This window comes from Psammomys obesus, unplaced genomic scaffold, assembly GCF_907164565.1.
Source record: "Psammomys obesus unplaced genomic scaffold, mPsaObe1.curated_primary_1811, whole genome shotgun sequence".
NCBI lineage: Eukaryota > Metazoa > Chordata > Mammalia > Rodentia > Muridae > Psammomys > Psammomys obesus.
Window position 1 is genome coordinate 18,052,916 of NW_026594428.1, and position 23,080 is coordinate 18,075,995.

A 23,080-nucleotide genomic window follows, 5' to 3' on the forward strand; every position below is an offset into this window, starting at 1 on the left:
AAAGAAAGAAAGAAAGAAAGAAAGAAAGAAAGAAAGAAAGAAAGAAAAAGAGAGAACAGTAATACAGTAATTTTGGTTCTGGCAGGATGGCTGTGCAGTTAAGAGCACTTGCTGCTCTTGCAGGGGACCTGAGTTTAATGTCCAGATCTCACATTGCAGCTCATAACTGTCTATCACCCCAGTTCCAGGGAATTCAATGCCTTCTTCTGGCCTCTGTCCCCTTCAGGCCTACGCATGGTGCACATACATACTTACCCTACCCGCAAGCAAAATAACCATGTACATAAAGTAAAAATAAATCTTAAATAATAATTCAGCATGCTTACCCATTAATCTGTTTCATGGGAGATTTAGTCTAGCTCTTCTTAAAATTGACTGTACATTACAGTTACCAAGAAATTTAGAAAGCGATACGGGTGTCTAAGCCTGTCACCCTGAAGATTTGGGATCAAGGTATCTTGTGGTTGTATGGTCCTGTGAACACTGGCTCAATCCAGTTGTGGATACCACCTTTCCTCCCATTACTGATGCTCACAAGGCTTATGGCCGGTCACGCACCACATACTACTTATTTCGAACATAGGATGTGATATAACGAAGACTTAAGCACACCTCTTTTTCTAAGGGCCCTTACTAATCATAGCAGGACCATTAATATCACTGACAAGGAAATTAAATCCCTAAAATTGTGACCAGTCAAGAAATACTGAGTGTTTACAGGGGCCTGTTAGCATAATAGACACATGAGTTATGAAAGAGCTCGGGTAGCGATCTCACTGCCATGGCAATGCTGAGCATTTTAATATTTGCGACAGCAAAAGGCTGAGGGATGGCGATGCTAAGCCTGTTAGTCTGATGGATACAAAGCAGCTTTCTTGCTATCTGGACCTTGCAGGTGAATAAATTAAAAGCGACTGCCTCATGTCTCCGCCAGGTTCCCATCTCTGGAGGCACTTGGTTTGGGCACCAGCATGCTCTGTGGCATAAACATCATTGTCTGACTATTTGAATGATCAGACTCTTAATACCCCTGAAAGACTTGGGAAATGGTCTGTTTTAATATCCATGTTGTATTTTCCCCCTAAAAGAGAAGGTTGAACTGGAAAGCTTCTCCAAGGCAGAGTGGAAGACCTGAGGTGTCCCTGATGAGTAGGGAGTGTACTGAGCTGGACATCAGAACAAGGCCAGCATCCATTGCCCTCTCCATCCTCTACTTACTGGAGTGCTGTACCCAAGTGTACTCAACTTGTGACAGGAAGGACTGTCATAGCCTCATGACCTGACTGTTGAAGGGCTCCATCCAATGTGATAAATTACTCCACCATGCTTTGCTGGCTGGATTGTACTATTGACTTTTAACGTATTATTATTGCACCATAATTTTCCACTCAGCCCTCAGCTTGGCTGCTTCTGAGCTTTCACAATGACAAGTTAGAGGGGGAACCATGAGTGCACATTCTCTCTAAGGCCAAAGAAGTTAATGAATAAGAGCCTGGATTCCATGTAAGCGTGTGGCTCTGCTCCTATAATTGGGACAGTTTATTGAATGGGTAACATATGGTGGTGCACTCCACAGATGACTTCCAAATTAGCCTGTTCTAATAGAAAATAAGGAGTCAAAGTGACCCTGGTGACCAAGAAGAGCACTAAAGAGCACTGTTGACAGTAATGGATGTCACATGCATGGCTACCAGACGCCACACGCCTTCTGCTGGTGCCCCTGCTCTTTAGTCTTTTCTTTTCCACATTCCCTTTAGAGGAATGCTCTCGAGCTGTGCTGCGTAATGGCAGCCAGACTACCCAACTCCAGGAAACCTTACAAGACTCAAGGGTTTCCTCTCTGATCCCTCTCCTTCCCACCCTCCCCTGCTCCTTCTTTCTGTCTCTCCCACTTCTCCCACATCATCTCCCTAGATGCAGAGCAATTAGAAGGCACTTCTTGAAAACTGCACATTTACTCTCTCTAGTCCTGTTAGAGGAACAGCAAAGCCCCAGGGGAGATAAACAACAAGATGAGAATGAAGCTTATTCCCCCAAAGTCCTTGATGGAAGAGAAATCTGTTTGGGATGACTTGAAAATTGTCCTGACTTGTGCCATAACATTTTCCTTTCAAGGAAAGACGTGTCTGTCTTTCACGCATCTGTCTTGTGTTTACCTGCTTTCATGCTGGCTTCCTTTCCTGATGCAGAAAGGATGATCGAAACTGAAAATCAAGTCAGCCAAATGCCTGTGGGATTAGCAGCCATGAAACCTTGGCAAGCTGACAAAAAATAGCCAAGGATGGCATGGGCCCAGAGTGTATCCAGAGAACTGCTTTGCCTGACTGACAGTCACACCACCACCCCTGACCAGGTAAAGAGTACAAGCTGCTCTTTACCAGCTTCCAGCCAATGGGGAAGCAGGCCAGGATTTGTGTCCCATAGCCCCAGCCTGCTCTAACTTTTTTTTAAGTCAGCTTTCTTTCAGGGTTGCACTTTCTGTAGGGGGCCAAAGGACAAATGCTCTGGGCCTGGAGGGTCACACAGTTTCTGTCACAACTCTGTTGTCATCCTAGAGCATCCAGGCATGGTCTTAAACACATGGGCATGCTGGATTTGGAAGTTGTGGCTTACTGAGACTTTCTCTCCATGTCTGGAAGGTACTAGAACTTGTCTCACTGCCACAACTCACTGGTGTCAGTGACAAGTGGTCCCTGTCTATAACCTCATCCTGGCCTCTCCGCAGCCCTGTAAAGCTGGCGCTTTTATCATCACTGTTTCACCAATAAAGAAACAGAGGCATAGAAGGGTTATAGTCACTGTGTCCAAAGCCACACAGCCATTCGGCAGACCTAGGGCTCACAACACAACCAAGACAAAATGTTGTATGTCCCATGCTTGGGGCCTCCCACATGTGGTCTCCAGCATGGCTGATACTGTATGTTTCCTGGTAAATGAGGTATAGCAGCATCTCCAACCAGAACCAAATTAAATCCACTGCGTGTGATTTTAATGACTTGGATACCTAAACTCCTGGCAGAAGTTTCCTGTAAGTGGCTTGTGATCTTGTAATTTCGTTTCGATGACCCATGACTGGTATTTGTTGAAGAACCTCGTTTTGATGATTGCTGTCTCTCAAGTGAGGAATGGTCATAGGACTTTCAATGCCTGTCCAAATTCTTCCTGCTGCAGGTGTCAGCGGAGCCCTTGAACGCAGGACCAAAATGCATGTATGGACCGGAGTGTCCATGGAGACTGCCTTTCCAGGGTGGGGTCATCAGCTGACTGGCTTACACTCTCTCCTGTTTCCCTTTTTCTTTTGGGTATGCTGCAGACCGTTGAAAACTGTGTGTGCATCTTGAGGAACCTCTCATACCGACTAGCAGCAGAAACGTCTCAGGGACAGCACATGGGCACGGACGAGCTGGACGGGCTGCTCTGCGGGGAGTCCAACAGCAAGGATGCAGAGAGTTCTGGGTGCTGGGGCAAAAAGAAGAAGAAGAAGAAATCACAGGATCAGGTGATGCTACACGCTCGCAGCTGCATGCAATTATATGCTTCCTTGCTATGATACTAACACTGCCTTCAGTGTGTGTAGATACAGGGCTCTGTGTTCACAGGGTATGGTAAAATAACTCATGTTTCTGCATGAATTTCACAGACAAGATGGTGGAAGTTGACTAACTTCCCTTATGTCTTCTGGTTCAGCCAGGATAAGAACTTCCAAAGTAAAGAAAAAGGCATCTGGTATACTCTAATGAGCCAGTTCCTAGGGTGTAGGTAGAGGCAGATATGGATGCTTCCGTGTTGAGTGACAAATGCACTGTGTCCTCTTAGGGATGATGGAAGGAAGCTGTCATGATAGTGGCAGAATATCCAGAACAGGACAAAGAGAGTAAGAGGAGACATGATACAGTGAGTTTTGACACGTTTCAGAAGGCTTGGTTATTGTCTTTTTTAACCCTGGGAAGCAGGGATACGAATTCACAGGCTTTACAATGTCAGAAGTTCAGTCTTGGGGATAATTCTGGTAATTCAGAAAACTGGTGCTAAAGAAGGAGGCCTCCTCAATGTAGAATGCTCGGTACACCTGTAAAAAGGTCCTCCTGCTGTGCAACAAAGGCCATTAGGCAGCTCTCTCTCCTCAGGCTGGTGGTGAGAACAGCCTTCACTCTGTTCCTGGGGACCCTGGGATATAAAATTCCTCTCAGATGATGCCACTAGGAGAAGGCATGGTAGCACTGTCCATCTTCCAGCAACTGATAAGTGTGCACTGATGAAGGCTGTGTTTCCAGACACTGCACCCATCTAATGGACACAGAGACTCAGCCGTCCCCTGAACCATGTGCAGACATGGCCACCTTCCCTCTGACATGAAGGTCTCACATTCAGCAGTCTCATATCCACTGTCCTTCTCTGGACACTGAGGTCACTTGGCCAGCTTTCCTTGGACTCTGTAATCATGCATCCAGTTGGTGAGAGTTTTGCCAACCCATGTCCTGACTGATCTGAGGAAGCATCTGCTAAAGAGAGACAGGGCCCACAGCCCTTTCTGTGGCCAAATCCTGAATCCAATACCATATACCAGTATATTTGTTTAGATAGTAAATAGTATGATATTTTCAAAACTATTTGGGAAGTCGTTTACTTCAAGTAAAGCTTAAAGAAAGTCTTTTCCTTAGAGTAAGGATTCATGGGAGTGCTCTTTAAATCTTGTTTCTGAGTTTTCCCAGAAGGCAACAGTATCAGAAGTCCATAGTTCTGAGTATGAGCTATGTGCAGCTAAGTGCATTTTCCAAAACACCTGGACCTGCATCTCCTGCTTACCCTGCCACTGTAAGGGACATGTTCCCTGCCTTAGAGAGCCTTCCTACTCCGAGATGCAATACCCAGTATACCTTCTCCTGTTGGAAGTCAGAGCTTTGTGTCTCTGACCTCACTGAAGGACTGCACTGTGATTCTTTACCCAACCACTTCATACCCTCCCACCATGGGGTGGCAAAAGGAATGCCATCAGTGTTTGCTGAATATGGAAATGCTGGCATTATACTAGCTGCTATGTCACCCTTCACTACTGTGCTAGGACAGCAGGGAGCCAGAAGCTATAGTTCTGCATATTCTCACCTTGTGCCTACTAACACAGGAACTTCTGAAAATATGGTGGGGTCTCCTTGTCTTTAGCCATGCTCTGTAACCACGGGGCCCACACTGCTTTCTCCTGGAAATATCAGCCACAACATAAAGGCACATAGGAAAAAAACACCTCCCACCACCATAGGGATGTGCAGGAAAACCTACAAAGGCTGGACAATCTAGATGGACCAGGTAACCCTGGAAGGCACATTCCAGGAAACAACTCCAAAATAGTATCAGTCTTAAATGAAGATGCTTTTGATGGACATTGCACCCACTCCCATGCCCAGCTTCACATCCAGGTTTGAGCAAGTACGTCCTTGCTGGAGCCTATGGTCTGAGACTAGTGTCTCACTTTGTAAAATCTTGACCTGACACAGTAACATCCCAGCTCCACCCAGATGCACCTTGCCTTATGAGCTACAAGCTCTTAGATGACAGAGGGGATCAGTGTTGGCCGAGTTCAGAGAAATGAGCAAATTGAAGAGCAGGAACACTGTGGACCTTGCCCAATCACACCCCTTCTCTCTGGGTGTGACTTCCTGTAAAGCCCCAATGAGAAGAATTTTGCAGGCTTCACACTGTACTTGGAGCCACGCCCTATGATATTTTTCAACATTTCAACACTGAGTATGATAAAAATAAAAACAACCATTTGTAAAACTTTTTGACTTTTGCCATAAGTCAACATAAAATTGTTTGTGGTTCATTGCTCCCATTTTGTTCTAAGAACTTTCTCGAATGTTCTGCTGAAATTTCCAAAAGTTAAAATGTAATGGAATGTTTTTGTTTACAAAGACTCTTCAGACTTAAATCTTAGAGTTTTTGAGTTGGTTCTGGGAGGGGGTTGTCTGCTTGTTCTTTTAGATATTCTTTATATATATTTTGTAATATATATATATATATTTGTAATATATATTACAAATAGTTTTATATATATATAAATAAAACTATATACAAATAGTTTATATATATATATATAAACTATATATATATATATATAAACTATTTGTAACTTCACCCTCGTTTTCTTTCCACCAGTCTGTAACTACAGATAGTTTTTACTTTTGACTATTCAGAAATACATTGAAATTGAAAAAATACACTAAATGGTTTCCCAAACAAGCATAGTTGTCAGTTTACATCCCCATTAAGTTTGACGTTGAATTTTTGACACTTCCAAAGGCCAGAAACAGGGTGACTGCAGAATATAAGATGAATGAGGGGTATAGGCAAAGTGGGAGTTCATGCTGTCGGTGAGGGTGAGAACTTCAGTACTGCCTGCTGGAGAAGGATGGTGCCGCAGCCAGTGCACCTTCTCGAGGTTGGACTAAGCAGTGATTTCCTGGGGATGTCCTGTAGTGCTTTCCACTGGGACATTGGGTCCACCATTTGAAAACAGGAGTCAAGGAGCCTATAGGAATTAGAGGCAGGACCCAGGGCCCCATATTGCTCAGGTTGCCGCAGGCTGAGCAATAAGACAAAGCATTTTTGTTTGCTTTCCCTAACTCGAGAACACCAGACTATCTTCTGTCTGTAAATTTAAAAATTTGTCTAGAAGCATCCAGAGAGTTCTAAGTAGATGGCATTAAAGATGGTCTAGCTATCACCTGGCCCCAGGATCTCTGTAGCCCCAAGGTCAGGACTGTGCCTTGCATTTGCTCTTGGTTGTCTTATATGCTGAACAAGTGCCAGCCCCAGCCACACCACCACCCCTCAAACCTGGGCTTTTAAGGAGTAATTTGGTGGTTTGGAAGAAGCACATAATAAAGGCTTTAAAAAGTAGTTGGAAACATTTGTACAAATGTTTTACAAACAGAGATGTATAGATGACAAAGATATAGATGAGCCCAGGTAAAGTCTTTGATATGTGTGTCAAATGAAAAATAAAATGCATTTGTGCACAAAATATTCTTGAAAACCGCAATGAGGTCCAAGGTGATGACTGGTTCTGCTCGCACTTAGTACACGCCTGTAATCACAACAACCCTGTCTCTAAACAAAAACAAGAAGTGGGGATATCACTCACTGGTAGAAAGTTTGCCAGCATGAATAAGGCCCTGGGTCTGAGCCCCAGCACTGCAATATATTTACAATTCCAAAAGGTCCTGGGGAATGAATTGCATGTATTACTATAAAAAGGCATGATTCTTTTCCTCTTATATTTAAGATGCCTCAGAGAAAAGTAGAAGGACCTATAGAAAAATCAAAGGATTTGTATCCACAGCACAGACTTCCCACTCTAGAGGAGCCCAATACTGACCAGAAAGTTAAGTGATGACATCACACTTGGCTTAATGACAGCCCTGGAGCCTTCTGTGTAGACTTTTGCGTTCACCCTTAAATTTGGCTTTATTGTCCAGGCATGGTAGTGTATTCTTTTAATCCCAGCACTCCAGAGGCAGAGGCAAGCAGATCTCTGAATTTGAGGGCAGCCTGGTCTATGCAACAAGTTCCTGACCAGCCAAGGCTACATAATGATATACTGTCGGGTGAGGGGGCCGGATCTGTATTTGAACCTTAGAAGAACCTACATCATACTGCATGTCAGATTTAGTTATAAGATAAAATCTCAGAAATGTTTTCTTTTAAATCCTTGATATGGATAATTCAGGAAAATGTACACTAACACTATGAAGGTATGTTACACTCTTGATTTCATTTAATTAAGTGGTTGCTATGGAAACATTCCTGAACTATCACCTTGAATATAGACCTATGTGACAAGTGTGTGCATTGCCCTCTCGTATAAAAGTCCTTTTTGAGACCTGATAGACTAGGATCAGATGGAAGGGGAGGAGGACCTCTTCTATTAGTGGACTGGGGGAGGGGCATGGGTGGAGAAGAGGGAGGGAGGGGGGATTGGGAGGGGATGAGGGAGGGGGCTACACTTGGGATACAAAGTGAATAAACTGTAATTAATAAAAAATAAATAAATTTTAAAAATATTTTTTAAAAAAGCCCTTAGCAGCTAACTCTGTTCAGTGCTTGTTGCTGAACCGCAAAGCTGGTAATTTCTGGTGTCCCTTTCTTTAAACAACTAAGTGTCAATCCAGCAGGATTTTCTCTGTCCTACAGTACAGTTTTGTGTGACAGTCTAGCATCTCAAAGCAATGGGGCAACTTGGGAAAGTAGAACACAAAATTAATAGATTTTCCTTTTGTACAAAGAAGCCCATTTGGGGTTTGTTTTACAACTTGGCATGTGGCCAAGGACCCAGTGACAGTGCCCTGATGGGTTCTGTTTCATCATAGCTAAAGGGTCATGGCACATTGTCCTGCTATTGGCTGCAAGCCAAGCAGACGTGGTTCTCACTCACCATGCGCCTGATGCCAACAGAGAAAACTACTGAGATAAAGCAAACAAAAACAACAGGATACTCTAGAGCTCCAATCCCCTGTCCTATGAGCCACCAAGAAAATCTCCTCTCAAAGGGATGAAAAGGCAAGTATGTGTTCAAATGAGTGACAGGAAACTGATCAGACTCCAAAATAATAATTCTGACCCAGTTTTTTTTTAATACAATAGATTTTTCTCTTGTGGTCTTCTTGCTTGCACGCTCAATTGGGTTATTATCAATGTAAGATGATTTGCTGCTTTTCAGATCTCCTTCTTTGGCTGTAGATGCTAAATGCTTAGGTCAGTAAGACATTTCATCTCTAAAACTCTCCTTGGCATTTCTTCACCACTTCACTGGGAGAATGATTTTTTTCAACCAAATTAAACCTCAGTTCCATCCTTCCAATCCACTCTATGTAAAAAAGACCCACTGGTCCCTAATCTACTCTCTATCATTACGTTTAGTTAAGCTCCTCTCCTAGTTCTTATGTCTGGTGTTGGGTGCATCGATGGGTCCCACAGAGGGTGAATGAAGGTCTGTATGAATCGTGTTTCCATATGTGACTTGCAATCCAACACCTGGCACCAGTTACACTAGGTGGCCCTTAGAGTTTGCCCTCTGCTGTCTCTAGGTCTTGATGGGGTCTTGTTTTAAGTACATGTTCACAGCCAAGATTTGTCGATGCTCATTTTGTTTCTTCCGTGAAGAGGTTTTGTATCCAAGTGGCAATGAGATCATCTATACTGTGGTCTGCTCTTTTCAGGGTTTTCTCTCCTCTGCATTACATCACAATCTGCATCTGCAATTATAGAGAAACCTAATCTAAAACACATCCTACATTATCACCATTTAAGAGCTTACAATGTGCAGACTGGGAAGATGACTCAGTCAATGAAGTACTGAGTTCTCGCTCTAGAAACCACGTAAATTAAGAAGCTGAGCATGGTGGTGTGTGCTTCCAGTCAGATGCTAAGGATGGGGAGATGGGTTCCCTAGGCGACTTACATGTTCCTCATTGTTAGAAAGGCACTGTCTGAAAAACAGGAACAATACCTGAAATTGTCATCTGGTCTACATACATGTCCACATACCTGACACAGACATGCAAACACGCAAATACATACATATATACATACATACACACATAACTTACAATTTGCCTGCATGAAGTGTACATGTATGTCAGAGCATCCTTGCAAACGTTGTTTTAGATCATATTGGACTAAAGGAACACTTTGACCTAGAAGGATTGGTATAGCAGCCTTGAATGCTACATGTACCACCTCCTGACCGATGTCTAATACTGGCCTGTAAATGAGACTCTGATACTAAATAGCATGCAATATCTCAAGGCAAAAAATGTTAATTTTATTACTTGTTCAAAATATTACATTGGAGATTTGAATTCATGTGACAGTGTTTCCTATCAGACAAAGCACTTGTTAATTATAAAAAGATATCTAAGTGGCCTTCACCTCTGGATTGTGCATCCACAGATACAACCAACTACAGACAAAATCCTAAGAAAAAAGGTCTGTTTCAAACATGTTCAGACTTTTCCCTTGCAATTATTCCTGAAATAATATAGTATAGCAGCTATGTACACACAACTTTCACAATATTATATATGAAAGTAATCCAGAGAATATTTAAAGCAAACAGAATTTGGTCATAGGTGATATGCAAACACTTTACACTAAGGAATGGCTGCATATATAGCCATCATGTGTAAATAATGTGTAGGTAAAATAGAAACACACTACAAGAAAGCTTCCCAGCACCCTCATCTGTGGCAGTTCGCAGGTGAGCATTCATCATTTGGGAGCTCTTTCATTCTACTTATAGCCATAGCTTTGTTTGACCCTTCAGAGTACACCACTACTCCATCACCTGGGTGCAGGCACACACCCACAGATCTTTCCCACTGGAGCAGACCACCACCCTACAGATGTCAGGGACAGATGCTCAATATCTTTCGGAACTCTTGTCTTTAGGATGCTGACCTCCTTTTCCTGCTCCAAGACTCTTCACATCTTACAGCCCATAGGTAGAAACAGAGAAGAAAGACAAGCATTTCCTTCTCTTTGAGGCCCCACCCAGAAGCTGCATACATCACTGATCACAACCAGGCGGCCAGTGCTTCACAGCAACACCGTAGCTTCTAGGAGTGCTGTGCAGTCAAGTGCTTTTCTAGAACAGCCAGGATCCTGCGTGAATCACCCTCCAGCATTGCCTTAATGAATAAAAAGGATACAATGGAATATCAAGTAGGTCTGATGGGAGATCTCTCTGAGAGAAGTATGTATAGCAATACTTTTATTCACTTGATTGTTTGTAAACTCCCTGCAAAGAGCAAAGCCCCTTCTTACCTGTACTCCCATAACCTCTCCACTGCCTACCTTGGCCCATCTGTGACGGGGAGAAAAAGCAGGGAAAGCCCATTGTTCTACTGTCAGCCACTTGCCACCTGATAGAGCATGGCCTGTTTCCTTCTTGGCAAATAGCCCTTTAGGCCGGAAAGCAGAAAAGCTACTGAAAATTTCATGCCATGGTGTGCTGACCCAAGCCTTTCCTTACAGAAAATGTGTTACTTCCAAAATTTTCCTGATGTAAACTGTAGCAAATATCTGTGTAGTTAACTCTCACCTACCTCCTTATTCACATCTGAAAGATGTGTTCTTTGCCATGAAGCACCTAGACCAAGGAAATGTCTTCAAGCTTTTGATATACGCAGAACAATATTCTTATTTTGCATGTATATGAGAGTTGTAAGTATTATCATGTCCAAGTGTAAATATACATGTTCACATATGAGTGCATGTACACACGCATGAGTCAGCCAGCGCCAGACATTCTTTGTCCTTGCCTCCCTAGTGTGGGGATTGCAAGTGGGTGCCACCATGCCTGGCCTTTTTTCAGTGGGTACTGAATTTCCAAGCCTAAGTTCTCACGTTTGAACGCACTGACTGAGCCCCCAGTATCTGGCTTGATTACTCTGTGATTACCTATCTAAATACGTAAATTTGATTTTACATATATAATCACCTAGAGACTTTGTCCTTCTTGGAACTATTTATTGATGACCTTACATTTTCATGTCTTTTTTTTATTTTTTATTAATTACACTTTATTCATTTGTAACCCCCCAGAAGCCTCCCTCCTCCTCTCCCGATACTACCCTCCCACCCCCTTCTTCATGCATGCCCTTCCCCAAGTCCACTGATAGGGGAGGTCTTCCTCTCCTTTCTTCTGATCTTAGTCTATCAGATCTCATCAGGAATGGCTGCATTGTCATCTTCTGTGGCCTGGTAAGGCTGCCCCCCCCTCAGGGGGAGGTGATCAAAGAGCAGGCCAATCAGATTATGTCGGAGGCAGTCCCTCTTCCCATTACTATGTAACCCACTTGGACACTGAACTGCCATTGGCTACATCTGTGCAGGGGTTCTAGGTTATCTCCATGCCTGGTACTTGGTTGGAGTATGAGTCTCTGGGAAGACCCCTGTGTTCAAATTTCATGTCTTAATGTCTCGGTTGCTTTCTCCTTTCTAGACAGTTTTCCTTTTCTTATTAATAAACATATTTTTATGTTGCTGCTTGATGCCACTTCCTTTCTAACCATCTGCTGTTTGCTGTTACTCCTGCTGCTAGCAGTAGCCTTGTCTCACTCTGCTCTTACCCCACCATATGCTAGGTTCTTGTTAACTCAAGACATCGTAGTATTCAGTATCCCAGAAGCAGCACATTGCATATTCCCAAGAAGATCGGCTGCACAGTTCCATGGCTGCCCTTCATCCGGGAGAATCTTCTCCTTCTTCATCACTTCTAATAGCACCCGAAAGGACTCTTTATGTGTAGTGAGTTCAGATACTGAAAAACACATCTGATTTAATTTGCTCAATTATACCTTACTGCTCACAGCTCCATGCCATCAAAATGCTTTCTTAGCCTACTAGACCAGGGTTTCCTGGTCTTGCACTTGAAACATTTTGAGCTGGATAATTCTCTCTGTTGGATCTGCTGTGTGCATTAGTGTTAGTCCCTAGGCTCTACCAGTAGATGCTAGTAGCATCTCCTCTACCAGTAATAACAACCAAAATCTCCTTCTAGATACTTACATTGCCCCTTTGAAAGGGACAGTTCTCCAGTGGCCAAGACCATCTGAATCAGCAAACAGACAACTAAGACAACAGAGTTTCAGAAAGATGTTAGCATGACAGACACAGAGCCCCTGCACATAGCAGGCTGCAGCTGTCCCTAGGCTAGCATGGGAAGTCCGGAGCAGGAGAAGAATTCAGGGGGAAAGCTGTGCTGTTCCAATCCTCTCAAAACAATGATGTAAAAAGGGGGCACAGATGAGTCCAGTAAGGCAGAGCTGACTAGTAACATCCTGAGAGATGTGTGCCAAGGCCTGCATGGGATGCAGGGCACAAACCATACAAGGATGTCAAGCAACAGGACTATCCTGGGATGCCTTTGTCCTGATACCTTGTAGAGAGAGCCTCCTATCTTGTCTTCTTGACACAAGTGTCCAGCCTCAGCTACAAACCTCTTCCCATTATCTGTAAGCAGAGCCTGGGGCCCAAGCAGTGTCTAGAAAACAGAGCTGACCAGCCATTAGCTCTACCCAGCTCCACCTGTGCACTATGGACTCCACACAGCACTCACAGAAATTCACACAACCCTCACTTTTAAATTCACCAGAGACAGCATGAAGTAACCTTTCTAGTCTGGTTTCTTACAATTAGAACTTTAACTCCCCCTCTCCTCCATCTTCTCCCATTCTCACCCCCATCCCCTAAAGTCTGGGAGTGGTCAGGAAACACTCTGAATGTGAAATCATCTTGTGTTTTTCAGACCATGCCTAGCAACAATGGCAGTAAATGAACTTGGAATTTGACTGTACTTTCCGGTGCGTTTCATCCAGGCTGCAGCCCAATTAAATCAAACTCAGCTTGAGAAAACATTCTGACTGACTGCTAACTTACTTTTTTTTTCTTTTACATTTGGGAAGAAAAAAATGGGATCTTCTAGTCAGACTGTTCCCTATTGTTACAAACTCACTCCCTTTATCTTGCAGCAATCTCTGTCTCATTTGTTGGAATTTCATTCGTAGAGTTTTTCTGCACATATGTAATGGCTGCAGTTGTCCATAATTGGCAGAGAAATCTAGGAACTAGAAATACATTTTGCAGGGAAGGCTGGCCTTTGCTCTCTGTGTTCCTAAGACACAACTCACCAGGAAAACATTTTCAGAGCATGAATTTATCTGGCTGAGACTAGAGTGTGTCTATGACACCTTGGGGAGAAGAGGCCAGTCTGTTGACACTTCTCTTTTGATGGGGCTCCTTCTACTAGTATGATAAGTGGTTTTTATTTGTTAGCAAGGCTGTGGTACACAGCTTGGGGCATGAGAGACCAGAGGAGGGACACAGATCTGATGAAGAACTGAAATTGCCCATTGTTCTTCTTATTCACAGAAGCTTTGGAATGTGATAAAGAATTAGCCTACAGTCTTCTTAGAACCCTGTTTGCAAAGTCCCTTTGTGAATTGTATTGACATTGTCATCTGCTTTTCTTGGTTTCCAATTTTTAATCCCTGAGTTATGTCTTTCTCTTCATATAAAGGACAAATCTTTCAATCTTCAACCTAACTGTAGTAGAAACATTCTTAATAGAATCCAAACCCAACAGAAAAAACAAAGAGAATTTTAATAATTTTAACTGCCACTCAGTAATTATACATGCTTTGGGGTACAGTATGATAGTTTCATCCACATAGACAATTATAATAATCACACCTACACGATTGGCATACCCATTTCCTAAAGCGTGTGTCATTTCTTTATGTTTGAAACATTCAGATTCCTCTCTACCAGCTATTCTGAAAGCATTTTAAAATACATTTTGTGTTTTATTGAAAATAGATGTTTTTCATGCAGTGTCTGAGGCCTGCCTGGAATTTTGTGTCCTCCTACTTTACTCCCCTCTGTGGGGATTACAGGTATGCACCACCACTCCAGCATTCCTGGTTCTTCCTTTGTTTTGTTCTATCCGAGTTTGCTTGTTTTTGTTTTAGAAACAAGAATCCACATAGAAAGGGTGCGCATTCTGATGGGAGGAAAGGCGGGGATCGTCTACAAGTTATTTGAAGCATATGATTCCTCCTTGGCAATTACGATTACAGTGCTATGCGATAGAAGGCTGGCAGTTATTCTTCCTACCAGATAGCACCTGAGCATGTATGACCCACCCCTAATATGCTGAGTAAGGTTATTTTCTTCATAAACACTTCTCTTCCGGTAGCCGCTGTGTGTCATCACCCACCTCCTGCCACCAAAACACATTACAACCAAAATTTATATCTCAAGCAGCTTGTAAATTCTCTTTTCTTCAAAAAAAAAAAAAAGTTTTGAACATGACCATCTGATGGTCTGATGGGAAAGTACTTATTTTTTATTTTAGGAATTCTGTAAAAGTACATGTAATGCATTACTCTCTGCTGGTATTCATCTTGGAGAAAGCGTTAGTAACATGTCACTGAGTGAGGCACTATCCAGAGTGGCAAAAATAACCCTCCGTGTCCACTCAAGGCTTGCTGACCTTCCTTCATGTGCAGCTTGCTGGTTCTATAACATTCAGGGGTTTTTTTTGCTTTATTTAATTACACTTTATTCACTTTGTATCTCCCCTGTGGTTCTCTCCCTTCTCCTGTCCCAATCCCTCCCTTCCTCTACCCTCTGCATGCATGCCCCGGAATCTTAGGAAAGAAGTGGGAAACAGTAAGATCTGGAGAGGACAGGAACTCCACAAGGAGAGCAACAGAACCAAAAAATCTGAGCACAGGGGTCTTTCCTGAGACTGATATTCCAACATTCAGTTTTATTAGTGCTTAGTAAGTTATCTAAAAAAAGAAAAAAAAAACTTAAAAACTTTAAGTGGTTATAACCCACTTAATCCTTTCTCTTATGAACTGTAAATACATGAGCAAAATCCTAAATTCCAGTGACTTAGAGAATCTTTAGCTATAAATACAATCTCTGAACCAAGGAAGTAACTCTGTTGATAAAGGCCATCGCCATGCAAGCCAGACAACCTGAGTCTGATCACCAGAACCCATGGTGCATGGAGAGAACTGCCTCCCGAGAGTGATTGCTGGCCTCCACCTGCACACCGTGATGTATACCTGTACTTACATATGCACATCACAAACACACGCAATTACAAGAGAAAGAAATAGAATTTTGAAATAATTAAGAAATACATTCTCTTGTATGTTTCCTGCTTAACTGCAAAAATATAATTTGAACATTCAAAGGATAGAGTTAAGAAACAAAGATGCTAGAAATTTAATTCATTTTACTAAGAAAAAATAATACACTAAAACAGTGTCTTGCTCTGAAGGCTTTGATGTCCTGGAACTCACCATGTAGTCCAGGCTGGGTCAAACTCATGACAGTCCTCTGGCTCCTTCCCCAGTCCTCCTGTGGCAAACCCTGGAGTTCTGGGATTACAGGTGTGGACTATGCCAGTCCCACGCTTAATTTTTTATGGTGATTATAATTTTAGTCCATCATATTAAAATTAAGTCAGCGAGCTAACTGATTTTATTCAAAAAGTAACATATTAAGGTAAATTTATTATACGAAATGGAAGACTTGTTTAATTCTCAAGTCTAAAAAGGGAAACCAAGAAGAAACAGGGATGTTTTCACTGAAACTTCTCCCAGCCTGTCACAAGATGAACCTTAGCAAAAGCTTTATCCAACAACACATGTCTTTACTCCTCTCTTTTTTATCTACTCTTCTTGATTAGACTTTTCAGCATGCCGTGTACATGTCTACCAACTCGCCAGTGGCACAGGCAATATAATCAAGAAGTACTCTACAGATATGGCCCCTTGTGATGTCTTGCAAACACTTTGCTTCCTGGTTGTTCCCTTTGCAATGGGGAAAGTCCCTCTCTTTCAGGCTCTTAACATTTTCATATTTCAAACTCTTAAAATAATTTTTGTAGCCTGTCTTGAAGGTACAGTGAAGAATGTAGTTGACTATTTTGTTCTAAGAATGACATAGCTGTATGGCAAACACTTAGATACTGTTAAAGATTTAGCCATGGGCTGTATGTGGAAGTTATAATCCCAGCAAACAAGAAATGGAAGCAGCAGGTGATTATAAGTTTGAGCCCATCTTAGAATACTCAGGGAGCTTGAGTTCAGCTTGTACAACATAAGGAAACTCTGTCTCAAAAACAAAAACACAAAACCAATTAAGTGCCACTTCCTACACACAATTTATCACTCTTGTTGAAATAAGAAGCATCATGTATTTAAATTTATGGATGATATATTTCCATAATTGTAAGGAATCACATAGCCTACAGTTACCCATAGGGTCTTATCCAGAAATAGATTACCATTAACAGTTTGCTCTATTTCTGTGGAGGGTGGGTTGGTTTGGGATTCTGTTGAATCTGTATATTGTTTTTGACAGAATTTTCATTTTCACAATATTAATCTACCAATCCATGAGCATGGGAGGTCTTTCTCTATTCCAGTGTCTGTCTCAACCTCATTCAAACAGATATTTTTCATTGTAGGGGGTTTTTCACTTCGTTGGTTAGGTTTACTGCCTGATTATAATATATTTTATAAGCTATTGTGAATGGGAATTGTCTCTTTCTTAGGATATTTGTTATTGGAATATAAAAAGGCTACTGAATTTTGTAAGTTGACTTTGTAATCCTGCCACTTAAATTTTTTTTAATTCTAAAATTTATATGGAACCACAAAAGACCCCATGTAGTCAAAGCAATCCAAAACACAAAGGGATTGGCTTTCCTTCCCAGACTCCATGATACATTATAGAGCTGTTGTGATAAAAATTGCATGGAACTGGTACAAAAATGCACATGTAGATCAATAGAAAAAATAAAAGACCATAACATGAATGCATATACCTACACTGTCTGATATTTGACAAAGATGCTAAAAATAAATATATACTGATGAAAAAGATATCATCTCCAACAAAATGGTGCTTGGAAAACTGGGTGACCACATGCATAAGAATGAAATTAGGACCTATGTCTGTCACCCTCCAAGTCTATCAAAGATCTGTACAGTGAACCTGAAAGTGCTAAAAGAAAGCATAGGCAGTACTCAACATGGTGTAGGCATAAGAAATTCTGAATAGCACTCCATTTGTTCAGGAACTAAAGCCAATGAATAACAAATGGAGCTCAGGAAACCAAAAACTTCTGGACAGCAGAGAGAGCACTCTGCCAAGTAAAGAGGAAGTCCAGGGAGTGGGAAAGAAGTCTCTGTAACTGATAGGGGATTAATATTGTGAATATACAAATAAAAGACAATCAGGAAAACAAATGACCACATTTTTAAAGTTGGAATACAGATCTCAACAGAGAATTCACAAAAGATGAAATAAAAATGTGTAAGAAATATCTTTAAATGTGTTCAGCATTCTTAATAATTAGGGAAATATAAATTATGACTACTTTGAGATTACATCTTACCCCTCTCAGAATGGCTGTTCAAGAAAACACCTATTAGAAGGAGGAAATAAAGGGGAGAAAAGGGTGTTCATACAATACTAATATATGACAGTCTTTTAGTACTGCTATATATCACTATTTTTAGCTTGAGAATTCTCCATACTGATTTCCATCATGGCTGAACCAGTTTGCAACCACAACTGGTCTCCTGCCCCTACCTACCTGTCAGCATTTGCTGTTCATATATAGAGATATGGACATAGATACCATTGCTAAAGATACCAAACACTTTGGACACAGGACTTGGAGAAGACAATGGAACTGGCCAAAAAGGCTTCTTTCTGTGGAATGGCTCTCACAATATATAAAGGCTCAGTGATGCTGCTGAAGGAGAAAAGCAAGGAGTAGTCCTCCCAGGCATAACGTATATGAACCACAGTCATTTGCGTAGCAACATGTCCACAGGGTGCAAGAGTGGCACTTATGTCTTGCAAGTAACCAGCAGCTGTCTAATTGGTTTTACAGCCTATTCAATGGGAGGAAATTGACATTTGGTCCTGTAAACCCAGGCAACTGCCCTTGGCTGGTGAGGTCATGAGTCCTGGAGGCAAACATACTACTATCTCTCTTTACTAATCAGTTTAATCTAACTTCATTCAAAATGCTTAACCCTATACCCAGGGATGAGTGTAAATCTCACCCGTTATCAAAGAAGAAAGGTCTTTTTTTTCAACAGATGGAGACCACTACAGAAATCTACAACTTGTCAAAACATAGTGAACAAGTGACTGTGGGATGCCCAACTCCAATGCTTATATCTGCAACTCACTTCTACACCTATGGTTCAGGGAAAATTGTGGAAAATGGGGCAGAAAAACTGGAAGAATGAGAAGACTGTAACTTCTGTTTGGAGATACTGCCAGCTGTGTATTGCAGGGATGCTATCTATACCTATGAAATCTCAAAAATATAGTCACCTAAACAAGACCACCAGTTGACATACCAACATGGATGGGAGAAATCTCACAAGGCCTCACCCCTATATGAAGAGCTCCAAGCAATCAATACCTATTGAGACAGGGAGAATCAGCCTTCCCAAGGACAAGCCCCCTGAATAGCTGTTTAATTCCAAGCAGTAAGCTTTATACACATAGGACTCAATAGGACATAGTCATAATTGTTGAATTATATTCAACAATAATAATTAAAGAAGAAAATGGGCATGAATTTGAGAGGGAGTTGGGAACCATGGGAGTAGTTGGAAAAGAAAAGAAATGTAGAAATTATTTAAATACAGCGATCATGTATGAAATTCTAAAGAAAATAAAAATAAGCTGTTTCTACACACAGAATAGTTTTACCTGCATCCATAAAATCCACACTGCCATTGACCTACACCTTGTTGATGTCAATTAGCTGGCTCAACAAGGTCACATAGATTGACACAGTCCTTAAAGAATGCTTCCAACTGTTTTTTAATGGAAAATTGATGCTTTCCTTTGATTAGCTCAATAAAAGTTTGGTGAATGTGCATAGATAAAGGCCAGTTACATTGACTGGCTTTGAAATGGTTCTTTTTCTTCAGATTAACATGTGTGGGTTTCATCAACTTTCTGAAATAGCAAAGATTCCCCTTTGAACTCCAGCCCCTGGTCACCATCAAAGATTATTCACATTCACATCAGTTGTCCTTTTATTTCCTCAAATTCTCTCTGAAGCAGTTAAGAAATGATTGTAATAAAAGGTATTTAAGGCTTACATAGATGACATGTCAGAGCAGAAGAAAATTGTCTACTGATCTAATCATTTGTCCTGCTTTATAGAGCAGAAGTTAGGAAAAGGAGAAGCTGAATCCCAGCCAAAGAGAACGCAGCTGTCGTCCCCCATAACAAGTCAGCTCCTACAGTCCATAGCAAATAAGCCAACATGTCTTCTGGATGTGTGCGGCTGTCCTGTTAGTTCTCAAAGAGGCAAAGCTGGTTCAGGCTCAGTTGAAATTTTATGTTCTGATCTCTGTGAATATTATTAGACCTCCATGTGAAAAAGATAACTTGAAATGTTCTAGGAGATGACAAACCAGAAAATGAAACAAACAAAAGACAAATTAAATCTTTTGTCTATTTCTTGTTGTACTAGCAGATAGACTCAATATGCCAGGCCTGAACTGTTGAGAAGCCTGTGTTACGCCTGCTTATCATTGGAACGAGCTACGAGATGACCGCTCTTTCCCTGCTGCTGTCTTTTGTTCAGTGCAACAAGCTAGTAGGGCTGGCTTACTTTTCTTCCTAATATTTAAAAGGTGTAGACTTCGTCTCTTGGTGGCCTCTCGCAGACTCAGAGACATCTTGAAATAGTCAAGATGAGATCTTGATGAAAAGAACAAGAAGCCTTATAGACTCAAGTATCATTATAAAGTTTAAATTGAGTGTCACGCTAATTAGAAATGAGATTTTATTGTTTAGCCAGCATCCATCTGTGGAATGTCATTCATTGCCAAACCACACCCTTGATTTAAACCAAACTACAGCATAATTGAGAAAGAGAAAACATCGGTGATTCATCTTTATCTTGGCGAATAATTATTTTTTATTTGTTTTAGAGAAAGGGTTTCTCTGTGTATCCATGGCTATTCTGGCCTCACTTTGAAGATTAGGCAAGCCTCGGACACACAGAGATCAACCTGCCTCTGCCTCCCTTCCCTGAGTGCTGGGATTACAGGTCTGTGCCACTGCACCTGGCTAATGAAATTCTTTAAACTATTTGTGACAATTCAGTAACTTTAAAGTCTCTCTTACAACATTTCCATTTTTATATAGCAAGTGTATAGGATAAGCCTGTATCTTACTCTGATGAAAATTTAAACACTTAGTGGACATACTCAGATTCTGAAATATAGTTATATTTTCATGTCGGCTCACTGTAGACATATCTGCAGATAAATGTATGAATATAAAATTATGTAAGAACATTAAATATATCAATTATTTTATTTTAATGTAATTATTAATGTACACAATAAAAAATAGCTTAGCATCTCTACTCTAAATTTGAAAGGAATTGCCTTGTCTGTAGCTTATCTCAGGATTAAATGTAGTATTTTTTAAAATACATGTCACATTTTGACCTATGCTCCCTGATTTTGGTTTCCACAGAAGGCAAGCTTTATGTGATCAAAAATGAATATAATTATCTTAATGTTGTTATTTTTAAGAATAAGAATGATGAAGGATTAGATATGTAAAAAACAGAATCAGTTTATTAATGTGTTTTGTGTTTATTGTGGACTTTTATAATACATTTGCTTGGGATAAGACATTAATACCCACACTGCTCTTTATTCTTTTCCTTTAATGTCTAGTGTTAACATTTGTTTAAGTAGCTAAGTCCTAATGACTATCATTTCTAATAGTGAACTAGTTTTTCTCTGTGAATGTAAGCCATAATTCTTAAGTTATGTGAAATTAATAAAGCTAAAAATTCTCTTATTATTCATTATATTCAATAGAAAACAAATTTAGCTATCAGGGTCTGTAAGATCTAAATTTGCTGCCTGGAATGGTGGAGCATGCTCTTATTCCTAGCACCTAGGAGGAAGAGGTGGACAGATCTCTGAGTTTAAGGCCAGCCTGGTCTACATAGTGAGCTCCAGCCAGGACTACATTTGACTGTAGTTCATGTCAATGCATATACTAAATGTAACACTTTTCTCTCCTTTGTATATTTTTACTTGTTTGTTAAAAGCAGTAATGGTTGATAGAATCCCACAGCAAGCATAGGTTATATGGAAACTTACCAGAGTTTTTCAAAAGTTACCACAATTATGAAAAATAAGTGAAGGCATTGGGTTGAGTAGCTCGTAACTTCTATGCAGTGTCTGCTATATGCAAATTATAAAATACAGGACCTTGATTTTATTGCTCTTCTATTCCAAAATTACCCATCTGTTTCCTTCCTTGCTCAATCAGCTGTGCTGTGCTATTTCCAAGCAGACCTCATTCAGCTGCTAGGTACTGCTGAGCATGCTCTAATCAGTTATGAGCATTCTCCACCTGTTGCTCATAAGTTCAATCTCAAGAGTAGTGCTCCTGTTCCTTAGTGGTCCCTAGACTGTTGGCCCTCTCTGCTCCACTGATTTTCAGTGAACCCTATAATGTCTGTTTCTGTGTTTACTTGCGGTTCATGCAGGAGGCAGTCTCACAAAGCATAAAGATGTTAAAGATATTTACTCTCTCATTTTTCTCTCACCAGTGGGATGGAGTAGGACCTCTTCCTGACTGTGCAGAACCACCAAAAGGGATCCAGATGCTGTGGCACCCATCCATAGTCAAACCCTACCTCACACTGCTCTCTGAGTGCTCAAACCCAGACACGCTGGAAGGGGCAGCAGGTGCCCTGCAGAACTTGGCTGCAGGGAGCTGGAAGGTACGGCTAGTTCATTGCAATACAAAAACAATCTGGAACATGAGCAAGCCTTAAAAGTGCTACAAGTATAGGTTTGAAAAAGTACAGTACTAATGAATGTTTTAGGACATTAGAAAAAAGCCAATTATGTTAAGCTGTTGGACTTAGAATGCCCTTAATTTTTTTTTCCCTCAGGTACTCCAGTGTCCTTGAAGACCATTGTGAACCTAAGGGAATAGATGAGAGTACAGCCACTGAAAACCCTTTAAAATGCTTACCATTCTACATGGATAGCTAACCTGCTTTTCTTTCAGGAATTATTATAAAATGTTGATGTTTCAAAGCATTATCATTGATCATCAAGGGAGCTATATCTAAACACCTTTTCTAAAAAGCCATGCGAGCATACGACAGTGTTGTACCAATTCCTAGGTTTTAGCTAAGAATCCCTGCATTTTAAAAGTAGAGACTAGAAAGGAAACAGCAAGTGCTTGAGTTTAAGAACCAGAAGGAGACCCCTTTCCTCCAAGGTGCAAACGGATACTGCTTCTGATAGATTTCCATAAGAAGTTATCATTCCTTTATGTCTGGGTAGAAAGAATTCTCCTTATTACAAAAAAAAATCCATGGGTACATTCACTAACAGTTACACCCACCAGTCTTTCTTGTTGAATAAAAAAGTATAAGAAAGCTGAGGGCATATGGGTGAAATGTCAAGAA

At 41.1% G+C, this 23,080-nt stretch overlaps 1 protein-coding gene across 2 annotated transcripts in view; it reads left to right on the plus strand.

The window, feature by feature from the left end:
- Ctnnd2 (catenin delta 2) overlaps positions 1 to 23,080 on the plus strand; it is an 894,554-nt gene that overhangs the window by 761,724 nt on the left and 109,750 nt on the right. For both annotated transcript variants that reach the window (XM_055618984.1, XM_055618985.1), the window contains exons 14-15: positions 3,314 to 3,499; positions 22,208 to 22,381. In XM_055618984.1, the coding sequence (XP_055474959.1) occupies positions 3,314 to 3,499; positions 22,208 to 22,381 (360 nt within the window). The remainder of the gene's footprint in view (positions 1 to 3,313; positions 3,500 to 22,207; positions 22,382 to 23,080) is intronic.